Here is a 17,115-nt window from a genome sequence, read left to right on the forward strand (position 1 = left end):
TCCCAGGGAAGGGAAGCCCCGTCAACCTGTTTCCGCCTCCGTTTCCTCTATTGCTGAACGTCGCGCGGCTACAAATCCGGCCGCGCTCCGAAGTCTCCCATCCCTCTTCCCCCCGGGATCAGTTGCTCGGCGTTACAGGCCTTCCATGTGAGGAGGCGTACTGTGTAGAAATGAATGACTCGATTACGATGGGCAGCGGTCATCTGCTGGGATGGGATGTACTGGGCAGCTTAGACCCAAAGGCAATTCCTCGCGCAAACGCTGTTTGGAAAAGTCTGGGTATGCCCGTTCGTGTCGTCTTATTTCGTGAACACCCCCCAGAATGAACTGAAGTGGTTCGTTTGCATTGCTTGCTCCTGCTCTTTTTTCACTAATATCTCTCGAGTATCCCCGACAAGCATACGAACAATCTCCGACAACATCATATCCTGTTCAACCTGCCTTTTTTGTTTCCCTTCTCGTACATCCTCCATCTGTACGGTGATTCTTACACGGGCAGTGCCCGTCATTCAGTTCATCACTCCCCAGCAGGAATCTGGCCTGGTTTAGCTATACTGCCTCTTCTTTCCTGTTGACGCAAACATGGACACAACAATCCCACCAGAAGTTTATCAAGATGATCGAAGGACCACGGTGGTCGCATCTGTGGTTTTCTGCATCCTGTTTGTGACGGCGATGGTTGGGTTGAGGATCTATACGAGGACAAGGGTTATCGTGCTCTTCGGTATCGATGATATACTAGCTGTTGTAGCTCTGGTGAGTGAAAGTGACAATGTCTACCTCAATGTCGAGATGTTGAATCTGATTCGTTGTTCTAGTTGGCAACAACAGGTTGTGGCGTCGCCATCGCACTCAGTAAGTCATATACTCATGCCAATTTAGCGGAGGAAGATTAGCTGACGACTATAAAAAGTGACAAATTATGGTCTTGGCAGACACATCGTCGTCCTCAAGCCAGCGGATATAGTAGAATACATGCACGTAAGCAAAGTCACACTCGCCTCATCACAGTAGTGACGATGGCTTGGTTCCCTCGACTAACGCTGCAACCCAAGATGTTCTACATATCCATCGTATTCTACAACATCGCCCTGCTCGCCATCAAACTCTCCTTCCTGTGCCAGTACTACCGCATCATGGCCGTCCCTCGGATGCGTAGAATTTACGCAGTCGCCCTCCTCGTGGTCGGCGCCTGGTCAACCTCGCAGGTCTTCATCGCCGCGTTCCAATGCCTCCCAGTCGAAGGGTTCTGGGACAAGTCTGTCGTGTCGCACTGCATCCCCAACCAGCCGCAGTGGTACGTCAACGCAGCTGGAAACATCATCACCGACGTTGCCGTCTTTGCGCTGCCGCTGCCGATTTTCTGGCATCTCAGCCTGCCGCGGAAACAAAAGGCACTCCTCATGGGCATCTTCAGCCTTGGATTCTTGTAAGTCATCGACCCTGGAGGTTCTGTCCCACGCATGAGGAGCTTCGCTTGTTCGTTTAGTAACACCCAAGGCCAGCACCGTCGCCATCTCGATCGTACGTATTCAATACCTCAGCACACCGGCAGACTTCACCTGGACCAACGTCGACGCCTCGCTCTGGTCCATCGGCGAAATCTCATCGGCTGTCACCTGCGCCTGTCTCCCGACGCTCCGTCCCCTCCTGACAAAGATGTTCCCGGGTCTGATGAGCAGAGTCAACATCACCTCTCTCCACAGCAACCAGACCGATACACGGCCGGGCACCCACCCGACCCGTCCGTACTCGAACCTCCCGAAGAGCTTCCCCCGGGACGCCGAAAAGGGGACCACGGCCTCGGGCGTATCCAGCGCGCGATCCAGCCATCTCAAGGACGACGGGTCCTCCGTCGCCCACGGATCGCCGTATCAGCACAACGTCCACGCCAACGAGTCGAGCGATACTATTTTCGGCCTGGCTAGCGTCCGCGGGGATTCCATCACTCCCGTCAAGTCCAACTTCAGTCCCTTGAGCCCCAGGCCGGCGTGGACTGCCTCCACTTCCACAAACTCGTATCCTGTTCGGAGAGATGGCACACCCTTCTGAAAGGGGAAGGGGATTCTGAGATGTAGTAGCGGGTCATTCTCGAGTCCAGGATGTCTGCTTCAGCGCTTTCAACACGAAATTTGGTTGGGTGATATCTCTGCGGAATCTAATCAGATCTTCAGCCAGTAGCCACCGAAATGTGACGGCGAGAAGATCTGAGCTTCAGAGTCTACGGGAGACGCAGGCGTCGTCCCTCGAGGCTGGGAGCTACGCCCAAAGAGTTGATTTCTCTGTGGATTGGGTTTTGCGAACATAAACACGACGGGCAACCGCTGCGGGGATATCTAAATGGCGCTGTTGTCCTCACGCGACCGAATAATGATTAAATAATGATGTATTATGTTTGATGTGTTACATCTCATGTCTAAATGAGCTGCCTGTGGCAGCATCGTGTACAATTGGGTATCTCAAAGCCGCACTACGTGACGACGGTACATGTTGGCGGCCACTCTCATCGTCCAAACCGCCACCATGGCTTCTTCTCGGGCTCTTTGTACCCCTCCTCTTGGATATTGTTCCTACCGACGATATTCAAAAACACCTGGTCCAAGGTGGTCGGCGAAACACTGAAATGATTGATACCCAGTGCCGCTTTCTGTTCTTCCAGCATGACAGCCAATTGGCCAACCGCACTCGACGAGTGAGTATCTGCCGGCGTGATATCTCCGACTTTGTCACCGCCAAACACTTCGAGAACCTCTCTACCGGGAACGGAGAAGCGCATTTGACCGTGGTACGTCTTCTCCTCCACATCAGCCCCCGGGAATGTGGATGTCACCCAGCTACGAAGCTGTGCAGTTTCCTCGGGCGTCGTGTGTGGTGCAGTCTTGCTAATTAGATGAACGTGAAGTGCGTCGCCGAACCGGTGACGGAGATCATCTGTCGTGCCCAAAGCAAGCATCCGCTTGGCTAGAATACCTGCGCGGTCGGCGAGAGCATCGGCCTCCTCCATACTATGCGTAGTGAGGAGGAGAGATCTGCCCGGGACAATGGCCGCCAAAGTCTTCCACATGATTCGCTTGGCAGCGGCGTCCAGCCCAGAGGATGGCTCGTCGAGTAAGATCACACTAGGAGATCCCATCAATGCGATACCAAGACTCAATTTACGGGCATTACCGCCACTCAGGGCCGCCGCCATACGATTTGAGAATGCCTGAAGACCAACGGCGTGGATGACGGTGTTGACATTGTGGTGAATATCAGGGACGCCTCGGATGCGAGCGTAAAACTCGAGATGTTCCCGGACAGTCATCAGATCCAACGCATCGTGCTGAGGGCAGACTCCGAGATGAGATCGCGCAGCAGGCAGGTTGTGAATAACGGATTGATCTTCGACGAGGATCTCACCGCCGTTCCGACTTGGCTTGAGGTCTCCGCGAATGAGTGATATGGTCGTTGACTTGCCAGCGCCATTAGGCCCCAAAAGGGCAAAAACCTGGGAACGCTTGAGTCCAAATGTTACGTTATCGACCGCTGTGTTCTTGCCAAAAGTCTTGGTCAGATGAATCACCCGGAGGCCGTCGTCACTGCCCGATGTCGTAGTGACTCTTTTCAGTTCGTTTGTGACTTCCTCGTCGGCGACGCTGCCATCATCCGATGGTCCATCGTACTTCCGCTGCCAGAGTCGTCGGACTGAAGAGCCAACGGAGCCGCTATCAGCCCATAGCAGCAGCGCGAATAGAAGGATAGACTGCAGAACCAAGTACAAGATCGGTCCGCCGTACTGAAGAATGCCACCAGGATACGCCGCTAGTTGTCGTCCATCGCAGGCCGTTGAGAATAAGTTCAGAACCAGGAACATAGCCCGGACGACAGAACCAATAGGTGCAAAAGCCGAGATGACGAAGTGGGCAACGAGAATGTTTCGGTCGACTTTGGGAACTGGGGAATAGGTGATAGTGCACATGTAGGCTATCAAGTAGACCAAAAATAGAACCGCCTGTCCAGCAGCCACCCATGCATAAGTAGACAGTTGCGTCTTGCACCACAGGGATATGACATAGGCCAGTAAAATTGCAGTCAGCCCGTAGAGCATGAAGACAAGAAAGATGTATCCAATGTGGTACCAAATGCCGGACGAAACAGCCCAGATTATGGTGACCAAAGCTGTTGACGCGAGAACGATGATGAAATCAAATGCCAAGTAGGCCGCCCATAAGGGCAGAACCCGAACTCCATTGCTGTACTGTAAGGCACGAACCTGTCGTCGACGCTCCAGACTTGGGTACAGGGCGAAGAAGCCGGGGTAGCATGCAAGTGCGATTCCGGTATATACGAGGAACTGTAGCGAGTTGCCATCGTTGGGCTGCCAAGGCGTAGCGAAGGGTGCCCATGCCATCATGACAGTAACATTGCTAAGGAGCATATTTAAAATGTTCTGACTCAAAATAGGGTTCAGTAAACCGTTGTAGTTGGACATGTATGCAATGGTGGGCACCGTGGAGTCGTCTCCGAGCCAGATACCACCAGGAACAGTCTCGACCCGCCGTGCAACCACGGTGTCTTGAAAGGCTCTGAAGCTGTCTGTGAAAGTGGCGTTCTCGGCGAGTAGTTGCCTTGCGAAGTCGGTTCCGGTCCCGGAGGTCGAACCATTGCCAGAGCTGCCGGCAGCAGCGTTGAATACTGGCAGAAGAACACTGGCGGCAGTGTTGAGGTCAAATCGCGAGCTAGGTCCAAGGACTAGTTTCCACGTAAAATCCGTGAGACTGAACCCTTGCGTCTGATCAAGCGAGCGCTCTTCAGACGGAGCGCAGCCACTTTGTGTTTGGCCTTTGATAAATAGGGTGACGAGGCCAGCGGCTGCGACGGGTAAGACGAATGCTGCAAGGTAGGGAATCCAATTTGTCTTGAGGATTGTTGTTCTTTTCCGGAAAAGTATAGCAGCCTGCCGCATGTATCCAATTTGCTGGCCGCTTAGGAGTTGAAGTCCAGCTTGAGGAGTAGCGCCATTGTCGCTAGCTACCCCCTTCTCATTCAGATCTGAACCTGAATCAGGGACAATCTCGCTCGACTTGGAACCGTGGATTTCCTCAGCCAATTGAAGAAAGACGTCCTCGATGGTGGGCCCGGAGAAACGGTAATCGTGAAAGTTGTTGGCTTCCAAAGTGCGAATCACCTGCGCGGCAAGTGACGAAGATGGGGCGATATAGCTAACCAGATCGAATTGTATCTTCTTCTGAACTCCTTCGATGTCGGGTGTATTGCCCATACCTATCTCCTTGTTCACGTGGACTCGGTAACCGCCACCCAGGCGATCTTTCAACTCAACTGAAGAGCCATCAGCACGTAGCGTGCCCTTGGAAAGAATAGCGATGTGGTCGGCCAGGAGATCAGCCTCGTCGAGAAAGTGTGTTGTGAGGATTATCGTCCGTCTTCCGCGCTCTGCTAGTAGAATATCCCAAATCTTGCGTCGTGACAGAGGGTCGATGCCACTCGAGACCTCGTCGACACAGCAAACCGCGCTTCCTCCTGTCAGCATCATGCCCAGTTGCAACTTGCGTTTCTGGCCGCCAGAAAGTGACTTCGACACAGCTTTCGCTTTCGTCTCCAAGTCAACAGACCTTATTAGGTCTTGTATTTCCTGCTTGCTTGCACCTTTTCCGGGGGACTTGAGCCTGTTGCATATCTGAATGTGCTGCTCCACGGTCAGGTCATCCCACATGACGTTCTTTTGCGGGGCGATTCCTAGTCCACCGGTACCGTCAATAGTGATGGTGCCGCCTGTGAGTTTGCTTGTGCCAGCAATGGAGTCCAATGTTGTGGACTTTCCGCTACCGTTGGCACCAAGCAAGCACAGGATTTGTCCTCTCCGAACATCCAATGTCAGGCCGTCGACTGCGCGAACGGACTCGCGTGGCTTTGAGATGAAGGAGAACAAACGCCGGATCGGAGAAGGGCTGTAGACCTTGGTGAAGCCTTGCAAGCGCACAGCCGGCTCGTCGGCGTTGGACTGAGCTTGAGCATGATTAAATACGATCGTTCTGCCTCTGGTAGTAGTGCCGTGCAAGGAGGACTCGATCACAGCGCCGAGCAAAGGGTACACAAGAATCTGGATGATCAAGAAAACCCAGAGAATGATGCCGGAAATATCCCACGGGCTCTTGGGAGCGACCTTGGACAGGTCGGCTGGGAGGTCTTCTCGCTCCCAACGTGCCATCCAAGTAATGAAGTACACGTAGTTGCATGGAGTGAAGAGAAAGGCGAGGACACCAACGGCAGCGGTACTGGGGTAGCTAATGGACTGAGCGAGTATTCCAAGGAGAATGATAGCGAGTACGGCGGCGATACCGCTGATCTGAGCCTTCTTGAATAGTGAAGATGCCAGGATAGACAGGGAGGCCATGGCTATGCCGTTCAGGACATGATATACAAGCACGATGCCAACGTTGGTACGAGCAAAGACGCCGGCACGCAGCACCAATGATCCTATGATCCATCCCGGAAGGTAGACGACGGTGAAAGCGGCGTGGTAGGAAATGATACGGGCAGCCTGGGTGAACCATCTGTGTTTGACGGGCATCATAGCATCAACAAGGCGGATCATGCCACTCTCGCGCTCGGTCGCGATGAAGCCAGTGAGGTGATATGTGATGAAAAGAACGCTGGTCATAAAGGCAACGCCCATCCAGTTCGTGATGGCGCTTTGATAGTTGATCCTAACGCGGACGGCACGCTCTTCTTGGGTTAGGCTGGTAAAGGGATATTCGTCGACGGTGCCGGGGAGAGGGCCTTGCTGGACAGAAATTGAGGTAGAACCGGAAGTGGCCTGAACGGAAGCAATTGCCTCATCGACGGCTCTCTGCAATGGCAGCAGGTAGATCTGGGCATCGTTTTTGTCCGAGTCGACGTCAATGACGATACTTCGCAAGGCCCCGTCGCTGCGAAGGGTATAGTTCCAGTAGTCTCCGGTTCCTTCTGAAGGCGATGACTGGAAGACAACGGCTCCGTAGCAATTGGAAACGCCGCGAAGGTTGGTAGGACAGTCAAGCGATAGCTCAGTAGTGGACGTGCGGCGGAGAGCGGTCTTGCCGGCGCTTTCGACAGAAGTGGCGAGTTGATCGATGACCTTGTCGATGTCACCTCCAGAAAAGCCTCCATTTACAAAGACGACTTTATGTCTCCCAGCGCTGGCGGCAGCATTGAGTGCGTTTGGGAGAGTGCGAATATGCCTCGGATCAGAAACGCCATATACAGCGGGAGGAACAAAGAGATTCTTTGCAAAGCTGAAGAAGGTGGTCAGAGCTATAGGAAGAATAAAGGCGATGAAGATGGCGGAGATGGAGTGGCGGAATATGATTTTCCAGTTCTTTAATGTGAGTGTCCATGTTTGGCGTAGGAACGCCATGTTTGGCGAGCGTCGGCCGATGGGCGTGTTCTACTTTCCACTGCCTCTCAGTGTCGTCCGGAGTTAGGTGTTGAGGTAGAAGGCCCAAGTCGACGATGGAGGCGAAGGGGTCAGCAGGTAGAAGGAGAGGAGGTCTCCAATACGAAATGTGCACGATGTTGAGGATGTCGTTGAAAATTGGCCAGGCCCGGGGTGCCTGGACATGGGAGAAGGAAGGGAATCGGAGTCAAAGCGACGGGAAAGAAAACAAATGGCGATGCCGCTTTGTAATGAAAGTGGTCCCTTAAGGATTGAGACTCGGCGCAGACTCTTGGTCGGGAGAAGGAAGACTGAACGACTCGATTCCCCTTCGTCACTACAGAGTCGGAGTAAGACGAATTGAAGGTTCCTGGGTAGAGCCAAAACTCCTTTTCCAGACACCTGAGATGAACGTCGGAACGTCTCGAAGTTTGCGCAAATTCGGGATGAACGCGCCGGACGCCACCCGGGCAGGAAAGAAAGGCGTTTACTGAAGTCCGTACGGCCCACACCTGCAAGGTAACCTAAGGTAAGTTACGGGATGACAGGGGCGCGCGTCCTCCACAGCTCGCTTAGAGCCTGGAGATTGAGCATGGAACGGTGGAAGCAGCAGCCACGCAGCCAACAGTATGGAAGCTCCCCTGGGCCCGGGCAAACGTTGATTTGCGTTTCGGGCGGTGCCTTCTCCACCCAACCTAAAATGATAGGCCACACTGCCCACCGTGCACTTTCCCGTATAATCGTCGTCGTCACTACCTCCAAAATGTTCAGCCCCCAAGAATCACCAAGGATCCTTGGCACACATGCTTACCCGAAATAGGTTACCTTACGGAAACTATTGTCGTGATTTCTACTTATGTATTCGTATTATGTATACATAGTAAGGTAGCTTGGTCAGACCGGGAGAATTGGTAGAGTTGAACACGATAGATCTCGTATGATGCGGGCGGAACACGGCACTCGGACTGGCATCTATTTCATAACAGCATCCATGTTCAGAATGCTTAACATCTCAAGGGAAAAGATGAACCTGAATGGACTGCCAACGAATATCGTACGCGTCTGGGCAAAGGCAGAGTAATGCGCCATCGACTTGGCGCCATGCCTGGCAGAAAAGTGCTCGTTAGTAGTCTCGTACGTGTAAGGCTTGGACGGGATTCGTGCAATCCCGATGTCAAACACTTCGTTGCCCGACTCATATGCAGCAGACTGCAGTGGTTGACCACACCCGGCTCAGAAGTGATGATGCCTTCCACCTAGGCTCACAAGTGAGATCCTAGTGTTCCACAAAATAACCGACTTTGGCTTGAAGGTCTGCTGTGTATACCGCAGGACATTATGGTTGGCCGGCGGCGTGATTCAAAGTGAACATTTTGTCTCTAGTTAGCTTGATACATGCAGACTGTAAGTGGTAGGTATTCGATACTATATTTATAGACTTTCGAGAGCCTCATCCGGTCAATTTTTTGATAAAGACGAGAAGCCGTGGCAGCCATTCTCATGTATTCGCCGTTGTTTTTACGTTCCAGTACTCTTGAGTACGCCATCGGTCCAGGCATGTTTTGGCACAGCCTCTTAGACCTTGAGCACATTGTGGTGCCTTACCAAGCCAGGCAGACACAAGTCAATAACATCGGCCAAAAAGTCCGAGTCGCTTGGATTTGGCTGTCTTATAATCCATCCTGACCTTTCTTTTCCTCGTTCTGGGATGAGATGGACGTCAGTCCTAGCCACTTGGACGACAGAATAGGTAGATCAATACAAATAACCCATTGTCATCTATATCACATGTGAGGTGTCTTCATTTAGGCAATAACAATTCTAATGCCAAAAGGACCTCAACCATCCTCATTCCTCCGACTCCCCCAAAACCCCTTCCCATAACTCACCAAAATCTCCTCCCCCTTCCCAATACCCCCCTTCCCCCGTCCATTCTTGCCCTCGGGCAGCACCCACACAGCCATACACTTCTGCCTCCACCTCTGACACCAAACCTCCCGAAACTCCGCATTAGGCCTCTCCCCAACGCCCCGATAATCATTGATGAACCTGGCCTCGTTCCCGCCCTTGTCCGCGTCCACCGCCACCTCGGCCTCCCGGTCCAGCCACAGGTCGTAATCCGACTTCTCCGTCCCGGCTTCGGCTTCCAAGGTCCCGGCCCCGGGGTGTACCGTGCCCAGGTACGGCAGGACAAACGTCCCTGGCTTGAGGTGCCGTGTCGCAAAGAGCCCGCACTGGCCCTGGGCCGGGTGCCCCGCGTCTGTGATGGGCGTGATCTTGACCAGCGGGCTGGGGAGCACGGTGGCTTGCGCGGGGATGTCGGGCACGTCTGGGGGTTTCTGTGCGATGGCTTGCCGTTGTGCTTGGCTCAGGAGCTTGGAGTGTGCCGGCGCTAAAAGGTATGGCAGACCCGAGGGCCAGTTTTTGGGCTGTGACATGGCCGATGGTGGCTACATGCAGGATTTGGTGAATTGGGTGCTGTAGTTGAGGCACCACGTATGCTGGCACAAACCCAGATGAGCGATGGTTGAGTGCGAAAACTTCTCAATTTGTGTAATATTGAATTGCAAGTGTTGTTAAAACTTGGAGGTGAAAGCCAGATCCTCAGCAACAAGCGCCCGCCCAACCGGTGTTTATTAGGTTTCAAAGTGGGTTGACTCAAGTGGCTCATGAACCTACATTCAATTCTCCCGTCCCACGACCTTACAACGCAACAAGAGGCAAAAACACACATGTCACACACTATTTGGGCCATTTAAATCGATGAAAACAATTATTTTGGTGCTTCCGACAGTACAACGCCATTCAGGCAAAACATATAGATTTCTGGATACGCCAGAATGCAGCTACGCCTTACAACATACATGATACATTATTGCTTCCTTTCCCTCCATCTGGGCGTGCGTGACGCCAGGGCCAACTCCAGAAAGCATTCTCCCTCTACACCCTAGCTTCTCTCTATCCATTTTTTCTATTCTCATATCCCCTACCTGGCTCCGGCCATCAATCCTTCATAGTAGGAAAGGCCTAGTTGCAGGGAGTGTTTGAGGTGACCGTCCTCTGTGACGGGGAGACCTAATACACGAGGAACGTCCTGCGAAGGAGATTTTGTTAGTACATCGTGTCAACGAGAACTGGCCCGCGGACATTCTTACCTGATCTTGTCTGGAGGTCTCCACCATAACCTTTGCCACTGTTGAGCTCATCTCTGAGATGGCTGCCAGACTCGTTACATTGGCACTCTCTGCATGCTCGCGCATAGCAGGAAGGCCTGCAACCAACTTCTCGAGAGTAGACGAAGAGACCTGTTGTCGCTGCCTGCGACGATCCACAAGCTCCAAAAAGGTCTTGTAGACCTCACCACCCAGAGTCCAGCCTGCAATGTCGTTCTTGTGATCCTCAAAACGGGCCAGAATAGAGGCCAGCTCGTTATAATCGCGGCTGATGACGGCAGAAGGCGCAACTTTGTGCACGAAAACCTCGTGGGCCTCGAAATATGAGCCGGCACGTAAAAGGCACTGCACTTCGGAAGCAGCATCTCTCTTCACCGCTCGCATATAAAGAGCCTGGGCATCCCAAATCCACGAGGCCGGCACCTTCAGAGTATGGGCGAGCGTGGTGAAGTTACTTCCGTTTTCCGGGCCCAAAAGGGCAGCATGGCGGCAAAGATTATCCTGAACAGCCTTCGCCTTTCTGTCAGCCTGGCTGAGATGCAGTAGCACAAAGGTAGCCTCCAGCCAACTGCCCTCATTGATGAGCTGGTCGGCAAAGGAAATTGTCAGAGCGTCAGCCTTTTCGGTCGCGTCGCGGCCATACGCCACCTTGCCAGTAGAGAGGAGCGCGCGGCTGAGTTGCCAGCTGAGCCGGACGTCCAGTGGTGATAATTGGCTGTTCTCTGGTCGCAAGACAGCCTCCAAGTCGGCCTCGCCGTCCGCGTACAGTTTGAGCAAACCCCATAGGAGGTCTTCCCGCAGGTCTTGGTCTTGGTCTTCCCAGAGTGCCGGAATGCCTTGCTCAACGTACCACGTCTGTGGACGCTGCTCCCTATCCTGGGCCACGTCCTCCTTGAACACGCGGACCGCGGCAGAAAGGTCATCCTTGCGCGAAATTGAGTACCACAAGCGAAGACCGAATGCCTGCTTCCAATCTAGGCCAAATCGTTCGGAGATGACAAATGACTCAATGCGGTCATGAAGGGGAACCTCCTTTTTCCCTTCACACACGCAAACGTTGCCGCTTAGAATCTCATATATCGCTCGGACAGGGTCGGCGAACTCAGACAGGAAGTTGGCGTCTTGCCACTCGCTGAGTTGCTCGCGCATGTCTTTCTTTGACTGGTCGTTGCTACCAATCAGTGATACTAGCGTCGCAAGGTGGAAGTTTTTCCCGTCTAGCAAGTGCTTGCAGGCATCTTGGACTCGGTGACCAGACAAGGCTGCGATGGCCTTCTCTTCGCTGGACTTTGCAAGAGCAACAGACCGTGATGATGCAGAGTCAACAAGCGTTGCCCAAAATTGGGATAGCGTGCTTCTGCGAGACTCGATGCTGGCGTCACCGTCGAAGAGAATACAGGCAAGCTCCCAAACAAGCTTCTCGTGAGCATTCGCAGGGTTGCTTGAGTCCTGATCATGGAACAGAGACTTGAGCGAACCGGACTGCAACGACAGCTTCGGGACACCCCCGGTGAGCTCAACGTTGGTCAGGCGAATATGGTTTTCGAGGGCTTTAGCAGAGTCCTGACGTGTGTTAGTCGCTGTACTTCATGGCGTGCCACCAAACGGGCTTACCTCGTTGGAAAACTTGGCCGCTTGAATTTCTCGCCCTTCTGCTTGGATGACATTCTTCGTGATCATCAGGTTGCTGGCTGCGCCTTGCTTGCTGGCATCCTCAAGAGACGAACGGACCGATGTGAACAGTAAGGTTCCGTCGGGTCCCCAGGTGGGCCTCATTGAACTGTGAAAGGCTTGGTCGGCGTCACTCATATCGGACTGGTCAACGAATGACTTGGTTTGTCGCTCGTAGGGCCACTAGAAAGAAATTTATTTTAGTCAAATGATCTCATCTTAAGTACAGGATAGTCAATCAGAGCCCGAAACCGGTTTGCCGAGTTTTAGCAACCCCTAGACCATGAAGTATTCACCAACCTGAACGAAGCCTCTTGTCGGCGCAGGCATGGGCGGCGCCTTTGCCTTTTCAAACAGCGAGTTCATCAAATCGATGCTTGTAGCGAATCCACGGCCATCTGACACAACTCGGCCTCTCTGGCTTACTGCATCAGCATCGTCGGCAGTTGGACGCAATGCTGTCTCGTTCGCACTTCGCAAAAACGCCCGATCTCTCTTTTGAGGGCTGACAGACCGCTGAAGCATGTCCATCCACTCATCTCCACCGGCAACCTGAAGCTTCATGGGAGTAGCCGAACCCTTCAGTGCCCGCATCCTTGCTCGAAGGATGCCTCCTGGTGTTTCGCTTGTTGGGGCAGTACCATCGCCTTCTGGCGAGTCGATTGGTTGCTCCGCGGCAAGATGGCGTCTGACTGGAGTACCCGCCATGTCCTCATCCTCAGACGTGCCATATCCGTTGTCCTGATCGTCTGTCTCCTCTTCAGTCGACAGAATGAGCGCATTGGACGTCGAACCCGCGAAGCTATCCCCTAAAAAAGACTGGCGCTGGGAGGGGCGTTGAGCATCTTCGATACCACCAAAGTCTTCATCACGATAGTCGAATGCGCCGGGAAGAGCGCGTCGCTTGTTTCTGCGGAAGTCAAAGGTGTCATCTTCACGTGGGCTAGACTCCGAATCATAGGAGTCTTCCTGAGAAGCGTTGCTGAAAGAAACCTCTTCGTGGGACTGCTGGACTGCAGACTGCTCGGGCTCGTCGTCATCCTCATCATACTCCAAGCCGTAGGTGGTAAAATGTTCAACGGAGAACTTCCACACGCCAGTATCGGTGTTGTAGCTTTCAAAGGTCGTGTCTTCGATGCGCTTGAGGCGCTCAATGTGCTTGTTGAAACGCTTGGCATCGTTGCTGGGGCGCTTATCTCTACCGCGTGGCCAAGACTGTTCCAGAGAGATGAGAGCCGGAACATTCAGTCCCTTGCCGACAGGAGGCTTCTTGGCTGCAATGGGGTAGACGGTCGCAGATCGGGTTTCAAGGATGACGATTCCGCCAAAGATCTCGTCCAGGTCAATATTGGTAAGGTCGACGGGGACCTTGAAGCGAACACTGCCGACGTTATCTCTGCCCACAGTGAAGTTCGTGACTTGTTGACGCTGCATTCTGTTCATGTTGGCGAGAGCTTCCTTAGTCGGACTCATCCAGTAGGCGCCGGGAGTAACGTCGAGGCCCTCCTTGTTGACTTCGGGTGCTTGGGAGGAAGTGTCCTCCTCATGAACGATAGCGAGCTCTTTACCCTTGCTGGGATCCGCCTCTGCGGAAGCGCTAGCGGGCTTGCTTCCGTTAACGTTGACACTGGCGGGAGTCGATTCTTGAGCGACGGTCCCAACTCTTGGGGTAGATCCCAAGACACTGTCGTTGTCATCGACTTCAGGGGCATCCATCGTGCTAGTATCAAAACTGACCCTCTTCGACAGCTTGCGAGAGCCATTGACCAGATCAGTAGAAGGCTTTTCCTTGGTCGGGGTAGAGAATAGGTCGCTGCGCATGTCCTTGTTGATGATCAGTTTCTTGACACTTCCATTCTGGCCGTAGTAGCGAGGCCCAGAGCTGGCAGAGAAAGCACCAGGTGCAAGGATGCTATCTTCAGCATTGAAGCTTCTCCGCAGGTTGCTGGTTGACACGCTCTTGCTCAAGCTTCGATTGAAGCTCGAGGAACCCAACAAGCTTCGGCTGGCACCGCCAGGAGTGCTCGCTGCGCTTGAAGGACTGCCACCGGGGGTACCATAGGTGCTGTATGAAAACCCGAAGCCTCGCTTTTGGGGAGTGACGAAGCGAGCGGCTGATGCGGGGTTCAACTTGTACATGGGCAAGATCGAGCTACGTCTAGGCTTAGACTTGCTTGAAAGAGGTGTGGCTAGAGGTCCGGGATTGGGCGTCTCTGAACCTCCCAAGTTGGAGAAAAGCGAGGGCGAGCCGTACGCAGAGACGTCATTGATGTTGGCCGTGAGAGACTGGGGGCCTTGGCTAACTCCTTGCGAGTTGCCCAGCAGCGAACCACCGAATAAGGAATTCTGCGGTTGCTGTTGCTGCTGGTTGGCACCTCCGAACATGCCGCCCTGCTGTTGGTTGTTTTGTCCACCGAACATGCCGCTGCTGGCGGGTTGGGATGAGCCAAACAGGCCGCCAGGCTTGGCCTGGTTTTGGGCCCCTCCGAATAGAGAAGTTTGTCCAGTCTGTTGCTGAGTCTGATTGCTTTGGCCTAAGCCGCCGCCGAAGAGGCCGCCACCAGCATTGTTGGTCTGTCCTGCCGGGTTGGATCCAAATAAACCTCCGCCGGTAGCTGCCGGCTTCGCGCCAAAGAGGCCACCGCCAGTGTTCGTGTTCGTATTTGTGGCACCAAATGAGGTGGAAGAAGTGTTTCCACCGCCGAAAAGTCCTCCACCTGTCGTCGCGCCGCCGCCGCCTCCAAAGAGACCACCTCCTGTTGCTGGCTTCTGCTGGGTATTTCCGAACAGTCCACCGCCGCCTGTCTGCTGGTTTTGCTGACCGAATCCTCCACCAAACGCCGAGCCGGTGCTTTGCTGCTGAGGCTGTGCTTGGTTGTTGCCAAAGAGACCACCACCTGTAGCTTGTCCGGTGTTGCTTCCGAATAACCCACCCGTAGTGCTGGTGTTGCCGGCGGTGTTGTTGTTCGCCCCGAAGCCGGTGCTCGCGGTGTTCCCAAAGCCACCGGTAGTCGCTCCAGTGTTTCCGAAGCTAAAGCCTGACGGCTTGTTTTGGGTTGCGGTGTTGTTCGAGCCGAAAAGACCGCCTCCAGTGCTGTTGTTGGTGGCTCCGAATCCACCAGTGGTTCCTGTGGCACCGAAACCTCCGGTAGAACCACCGCCAAAGAGACCGCCAGACTGAGCAGGTGTCGTTGTGGTCGCTGTTCCGCTGCCGAAAAGGCCTCCCCCGTTCGCCGGCTTAGCGGCATTGTTTCCGAACAAGCCACCGCCGCCAGCACCGAAACCTCCGGTAGAACCACCTCCAAAGGCGCCGGTGCTTGTTGCTGTGTTTGTGGTATTGTTGGCTCCACCACCAAAGAGGCCTCCTCCAGTAGAAGCGCCTGTTCCGAATCCTGTGGTCTGCTGGTTGTTCGTCGCTCCGAATCCGCCACTGCCAAAATTGGAAACACCAAAGGCTCCTCCTCCACTGGCATTGCCGTGACGACGGCCTTGAGCGTAGTCAGCCAACCTCAACTCATCGGACGACCACTTCTTGTACGGCTCTTGGAACAGGATGTTTTGGAAGGAGTTGGACTGGTTTCCAGCTCCAGTAGTCTCCTTCTCTTGGTGTGCTTGGAAGGGAGTGATCGCGGTGCCTGGCGGGTCGCCAACGTTGGATCCAATGCCGGGGTTCATCGTCGCGCCGAAGCCACCGCTGGTAGTATTCGTAGTCCCGCCGAAACCAGTAGACGTGGTACCGCCAAAGAGCGATGTGCCGCCGGTAGTATTAGCGGTGCCGGAGCCGAAAGCGGGTTTGTTGGCACTGCCGAATAAGCCCCCGCCCGAGGTGCCTCCGAAAGGCGATGAGGTATTTGTAGTTGCGGTGTTGGCGCCGAAGCCGCCAAAGCCTGTAGACGGAGCGGCTGTTGTGTTGTTGGTGCTGGATGCACCGAAAAGGCCACCTCCGGTAGATGGAGTGGCTCCGAAGGCGGGTTTTGCGGCACCGAAGGTCGAGCCTGTGTTGGCACCGAATCCTAGAAAGCACGTCAAGTTAGCATGCTATTGATGGAGCCTGTGCATCATCCACTCCTGACAGCGGCGAGATCAACCTACCCGATGACGTGCCGCCAAAAGCACTGGTTGTGCCGCCGCCGCCGCCAAACAAGCCGCCACCGGTATTGGTGGTACCGGTAGACCCAAAGGCATTGTTTGTAGTGTTGCCAGAGCCGAAGCCTTGAGCACACGGTAGTTAGTTGGCAGGCAATCGGGGAAGGAGTGGAATGAGACAGGACGACAAGGTGAGGTGATGCGACGGAGATGGATTCTACTTACCAGTGCTAGCAGTGGTGTTGTTGGTGGCCCCGAAACCGCCAAAACCAGTAGATTGCTGATTATTGGTCGAGCCAAAGCCGCCGAAGCCGGTGCTGCCAAAGCCGGACATGATGGGCGATGACTAGCAGCGACGAAGTCGTGATACGGTCGTGGCCAGTTGATCGATGGCGCGACGAGGGCGTAGGTCCAGGCTCGTGGACGCAGTATGTGTCGCCGACAATCAGTTGCGGACAAACATGCAGCGCAATCGGATCGGAGGGGTGCCGATGATGTTGATGTGCTGTCGTCGCGTCGGCGGAATCGATTGACGACGTGACTTGGGTGAGCTGTGTCGAGTACACCTAGCTAAGATTGTGGTCGAGTTTTTTTTGCACTTTGCGAAGCGCGCTGAGGAACGGAGAGATACGTGGAGAAAAAAAGGCTGGGGGGTGGGAAGGGATGCGCGCTGCCCAGGTACTGACTGGTACGAAAGGGGCAGGGGATGGAACAGCCCAAGGAAGGTACTGGGGAATGCAAGTCGTCAAGACGTCGACCGAAGCAGCAAGA

At 54.1% G+C, this 17,115-nt stretch overlaps 4 protein-coding genes across 4 annotated transcripts; 1 reads left to right on the forward strand and 3 right to left on the reverse strand.

Moving 5' to 3' along the window:
- Window positions 1-675: 675 nt before the first annotated feature.
- BDZ83DRAFT_698708 (uncharacterized protein) lies at window positions 676-2,304 on the forward strand (the record flags this gene model as incomplete). Its single annotated transcript, XM_060511399.1, has 5 exons — window positions 676-756; window positions 819-855; window positions 914-981; window positions 1,056-1,429; window positions 1,506-2,304. 5 exons carry the CDS (start codon window positions 676-678, stop codon window positions 2,050-2,052), a joined length of 1,107 nt encoding a protein of 368 aa, XP_060365295.1. The 3' UTR covers window positions 2,053-2,304.
- Window positions 2,305-2,371: 67 nt separating this feature from the next.
- On the reverse strand, window positions 2,372-7,828 carry BDZ83DRAFT_620197 (ABC transporter). The gene has a single exon (XM_060508180.1). It carries the CDS (start codon window positions 7,394-7,396, stop codon window positions 2,504-2,506), a length of 4,893 nt encoding a protein of 1,630 aa, XP_060365296.1. The 5' UTR covers window positions 7,397-7,828; the 3' UTR covers window positions 2,372-2,503.
- Window positions 7,829-9,129: 1,301 nt separating this feature from the next.
- BDZ83DRAFT_308093 (SET domain-containing protein) lies at window positions 9,130-10,151 on the reverse strand. The gene has a single exon (XM_060502295.1). The coding sequence runs from the start codon at window positions 9,850-9,852 to the stop codon at window positions 9,253-9,255; it is 600 nt and encodes a 199-aa protein (XP_060365297.1). The 5' UTR covers window positions 9,853-10,151; the 3' UTR covers window positions 9,130-9,252.
- Window positions 10,152-10,400: 249 nt separating this feature from the next.
- BDZ83DRAFT_576996 (nuclear protein 96-domain-containing protein) lies at window positions 10,401-16,678 on the reverse strand (the record flags this gene model as incomplete). Its single annotated transcript, XM_060504974.1, has 6 exons — window positions 10,401-10,508; window positions 10,570-12,150; window positions 12,202-12,441; window positions 12,559-16,271; window positions 16,351-16,470; window positions 16,570-16,678. The coding sequence occupies 6 exons, from the start codon at window positions 16,676-16,678 to the stop codon at window positions 10,401-10,403; spliced, it is 5,871 nt and encodes a 1,956-aa protein (XP_060365298.1).
- Window positions 16,679-17,115: the final 437 nt, after the last annotated feature.

The sequence above is a fragment of the Colletotrichum acutatum genome, assembly GCF_030867785.1.
Source record: "Colletotrichum acutatum strain CBS 112980 chromosome Unknown BDZ83scaffold_43, whole genome shotgun sequence".
In the NCBI taxonomy this organism is placed as follows: domain Eukaryota; kingdom Fungi; phylum Ascomycota; class Sordariomycetes; order Glomerellales; family Glomerellaceae; genus Colletotrichum; species Colletotrichum acutatum.

Bases quoted from the DNA above. Each gene is read 5' to 3' on its own strand.
- BDZ83DRAFT_620197 (XM_060508180.1), bottom strand. From the start codon at position 7,396: ATGGCGTTCCTACGCCAAACATGGACACTCACATTAAAGAACTGGAAA.
- BDZ83DRAFT_308093 (XM_060502295.1), bottom strand. From the start codon at position 9,852: ATGTCACAGCCCAAAAACTGGCCCTCGGGTCTGCCATACCTTTTAGCG.